Source organism: Salvelinus sp. IW2-2015, unplaced genomic scaffold (genome assembly GCF_002910315.2).
Source record: "Salvelinus sp. IW2-2015 unplaced genomic scaffold, ASM291031v2 Un_scaffold3207, whole genome shotgun sequence".
Lineage (NCBI taxonomy): Eukaryota > Metazoa > Chordata > Actinopteri > Salmoniformes > Salmonidae > Salvelinus > Salvelinus sp. IW2-2015.
Genome location: NW_019944494.1, coordinates 11,720 through 16,029, shown reverse-complemented (window position 1 = coordinate 16,029; position 4,310 = coordinate 11,720). Strand labels below are relative to the sequence as shown.

Below are 4,310 nucleotides of genomic sequence, written 5' to 3'. Positions count from 1 at the left end.
AGAATAACTACTGTCTATACAGCAGACCATCAAACCCATATGTTATAGAATACTACTGTCTATACAGCAGACCATCAAACCCATATGTTATAAGATACTACTGTCTTTATACAGCAGACCATCAAACCCATATGTTATAGAATACTACTGTCTTTATACAGCAGACCATCAAACCCATATGTTATAGAATACTACTGTCTTTATACTGCAGACCATCAAACCCATATGTTATAGAATACTACTGTCTTTATACAGCAGACCATCAAACCCATATGTTACAGAATACTACTGTCTTTATACAGCAGACCATCAAACCCATATGTACAGAATACTACTGTCTTTATACAGCAGACCATCAAACCCATATGTTATAAAATACTACTGTCTTTATACAGCAGACCATCAAACCCATATGTTATGAATACTACTGTCTTTATACAGCAGACCATCAAACCCATATGTTATAGAATACTACTGTCCTCATACAGCAGACCATCAAACCCATATGTTATGAATACTACTGTCTTTATACAGCAGACCATCAAACCCATATGTTATGAATACTATCCCTCCCTGTCTAATGGATATCTACTCCTAAAGAACACTCCTTACCCCAGGACACTGTCTACCCCTTAATGTGTACCAAGCTCTAATCCACAGCACCATGTTGGTCTGAGGACATCTACCCCTTAATGTGTACCCTGCTAGTTGGGGATGTGTATGGTTGGTGTGTACCCTGCTAGTTGGGATGTGTTCCTCTGTCTCTGCGCTGGTATTGCCCTCTTGTGGTGACACTCGCTGTTGTATTTCTGTTTCAGAATCCTATAAGAGAAGTCCAAGTAGCAGAAGGACAGTCCAAAATGATTACGGTATTTATTATTATTATTATTAGGATCCATGTGGTCCGACACATAACGAAAAATACATTAGACAAAAATACTTTACAATTGACATTTAAAGACTTTACAAATAGACAGTTATAATACCAGAAAGGTAACATTTAATGTTGTGGGTCTGAAACCGTTGAATCGTATCTGCAACATTCACTCAGTACAGGTTGATTTGAGAATGTTGTAATGACTTGATGTGCGTTCAACAAGGCCTGTGTTATTCACTGAATACACCTGTGATCATTGGACTGTTCCCTAGGTGGGGTCGAGCCGTGGGACGCGGGGCCTGTAGTCGTCACGGCGCCTGTAGTCGTCACGGCGGTACACCCGTTCACAGGGCAACAGCCTGGCGACCTGAGCTTCAACCCTGGCGATCGCATCACTGTGGTTACCAAGACAGAGTCACAGTATGACTGGTGGGAGGGAACGCTTAACGGACGGACCGGAATCTTCCCCGCTAACTTCGTCTCCTACCCCTGAACACACACACACACACACACACACACACACACATTCACAGGTCTGTCACACACATGGACACTTATATTGCTGGGAGTAATGTTTTCAACACACTACATGGACACTGAGGAAATGCACCCACAGGCACTAACACACTACATGGACACATGATGACACTGAGGAAATGCACCCACAGTCACTAACACACTAACACTCTAACACACTCCACAATGTATGGGTAGCCACGCTGTCTTCCTATTGGACTGTTCCTACCTGAACTTAACTCTTTGGCTCGCTATAGTCCAGTTCACTAAGTTCCGCCTGCTTTTGAAGCCAAACCGTTCAAAACGGGGAGGGACCTACCTGAATTTGTCCAATAGAAACTCTTGTTTTTGTTGCAGAATGTTTTGCCACAGTGTTTTGACTAATGAATACACCCCAGCTCTGTTCACTTCTAGAGACCCGAACCATGCTGGAAAGGGTGATGTAGAAAGACAATATCCGAGCCAGTGCAGTACAGTACAGTTTGGGTCGGCGAGATCGTGTGAATAAAGGTACCAGTTTTAAAGCATTAAACAGAAGAAAGGTGATGTTATCACCGACGCTGTACACTGTTTTAATATTCTCACTCATTATTTTATATACTGTACGTCAAGTCACAAATTGGCTGGCTTGACAAGGGTGTTTGACATATTACAATGAAGTCAATAGATTATTTTATTTTTTGGTTTGTATAAAATGCATTATAGATTATTGGGGCAATCTGTAACTGCTTGTTATTTTATGTTCTGAACTAAAGTTTCTGGGATTATGTCCAGTATTCTCTCCGTACTGCCATTTGTATATGATGCTGGATCAAAGTATTTAATATAAAATAATCTTGTTTTATCTTAACATCTGTATGTAATGATGATTTGTACGGATTTCTCTCTGAATGTGTGTGGATATGTATTAAAGAACCTTGTWGAAGACTGTCTGTTAAAGGTGTAGTTTTGTCTTCTGGCCATAAGAGGMCGCTGTACTCCAGTCTCTACTGCCAATCAGGTTGCGGTCCCAGTTTCTACCTTCACCTAATATGCCCCTGTCATGCATTTTAAAAGCATTGGATTGGTGCAAGCATGGRTGGTCTGGCTGTAATATCAGTGATTTATTTATTTTTTAAAGTCAAATTTCCCCATGTCCACATGCCAACACACCACTCACAAACACGGTTGTCGTGTGTGTGTGTGGTGAATGATTGTCCAGGGTAAGTAAAGTTCTACCTTGGTATAGTAGATTATTGCCCTGGAAAAAGACACATGTTCTTATGAAATTTGAAAATTCCATCTTTCAAATCAAGTTTATTTTATAAAGCCCTTCGTACATCAGCTGATATCTCAAAGTGCTGTACAGAAACCCAGCCTAAAACCCCAAATAGCAAGCAATGCAGGTGTAGAAGCACGGTGGCTAGGAAAAACTCCCTAGAAAGGCCAGAACCTAGGAAGAAACTTAGAGGAACCAGACTATGAGGGGGGTGGCCAGTCCTCTTCTGGCTGTGCTGGGTGGAGATTATAACAGAACTATGCCAAGATGTTCAAAATGTTCATAAATGACCAGCATGGTCAAATAATAATCAGGAATAAATGTCAGTTGGCTTTTCATAGCCGATCATTAAGAGTTGAAGACAGCAGGTCTGGGACAGGTAGCACGTCCGGTGGACAGGTCAGGGTTCCATAACCGCAGGCAGAACAGTTTAATTTAATGTTAGGTAGCAAAGAACAGAAAATCTGTACAGGATAACATTCCTCGGCCTGTCATGGGCCTATAACAAAACAACCGCAGAGACTGAGGCACAATCTGTCATACCAAGTCTGGCCGTGACACCGGACAGGACAACATTCCTACACACAACTACAGACGTCTGCGTTCAATAACAAACACGGCAACAAGACTGCTCCCTTTACGATAAGAAGGCCTCCAGCTCCCGTCAACTCTACTTCCCTGGCACCTTAGTGGCATTTCTACACTGTGTTTCATGTTAACCCAGTAGGAATGGCTGCAAGGGAAGTTAACAGTGTAGAAATGGCAGTAAGGTGGGGGGGGGGGAGGTAAGGGATGATAATAATTGTAACAAAAATGTAAAATGGAAACCTTGGAAAAACTCAACAAAATTTGGGAAAATAAAACAGAATCAAGCGAAGGAGAATGCAGATTTTTATAGGGAGCTAAGGATGCTCTCAGCAAGCCTCCACAGGCTGGGACAGACAAGATCACACAGGTTTAAACAGTAAAAKCAGGGTCATSTTCAGTAGGGCACAACGTGGCAAAAAATGATTAGAACTTATTGGACACTGTTCAGCTAGTATCTCAGTGCTCCATGGAACTTTAAATACATGAATCAACAGCATATGTGTGTGTGCAGAGTGTTTCATTTGAGTTGGGTTCCTGTGGGTTGTGGGAGGGTTTCTCGGGGTCTGTGTCTCCCAGGAATGGACAGGCCTTGTCAGCTGGGGTGTCCGCTGAGCGCCTGTCAGAAAAGACACATCTCAGCTGGAGAGACGTTCACATGCAAGAGTCCACTGTGTCTCTATTGAATATATTTATTGGTCCAMGACTCTCTGAGTAGCAGGTCACAATACCCACTGGACACAAACTGGTTGAAATATGTTGTTTACACACAAAACTAAATTATTAAATGTAATGAGGATGAATCGATGTGGAAAACTATTCGAATTTGCAAAAAAGTCATCAATGTGAAGATTTTTTTTAGAGGTTTAATCCGAAATGAAATGAACCTGATTCACATTTAGTTTGATTTCATGTAGATTTCACGTTAGTTGACAACTCAATAAATGTAAATACAAATTTGATGTTATAACTGGTGTCTGTGCCCAGCTGGTAGGGACTTACACAGGTCATTACACATGGAGGTGGAAGGGAAGGGGGAGTGGGACGAGAGAGGTGGGGAGGGAGAGGGAAGGT

At 41.9% G+C, this 4,310-nt stretch overlaps 1 protein-coding gene across 1 annotated transcript in view; it reads left to right on the top strand.

Moving 5' to 3' along the window:
* sh3yl1 (SH3 and SYLF domain containing 1) overlaps positions 1-1,908 on the top strand; it is a 45,636-nt gene extending 43,728 nt beyond the window's left edge. The window contains exons 7-8 of the mRNA XM_070440937.1: positions 744-869; positions 1,150-1,908. Of these exons, the coding sequence (XP_070297038.1) occupies positions 744-869; positions 1,150-1,370 (347 nt within the window). The 3' untranslated portion in view covers positions 1,371-1,908. The remainder of the gene's footprint in view (positions 1-743; positions 870-1,149) is intronic.
* The last annotated feature ends 2,402 nt before the right edge of the window (positions 1,909-4,310 follow it).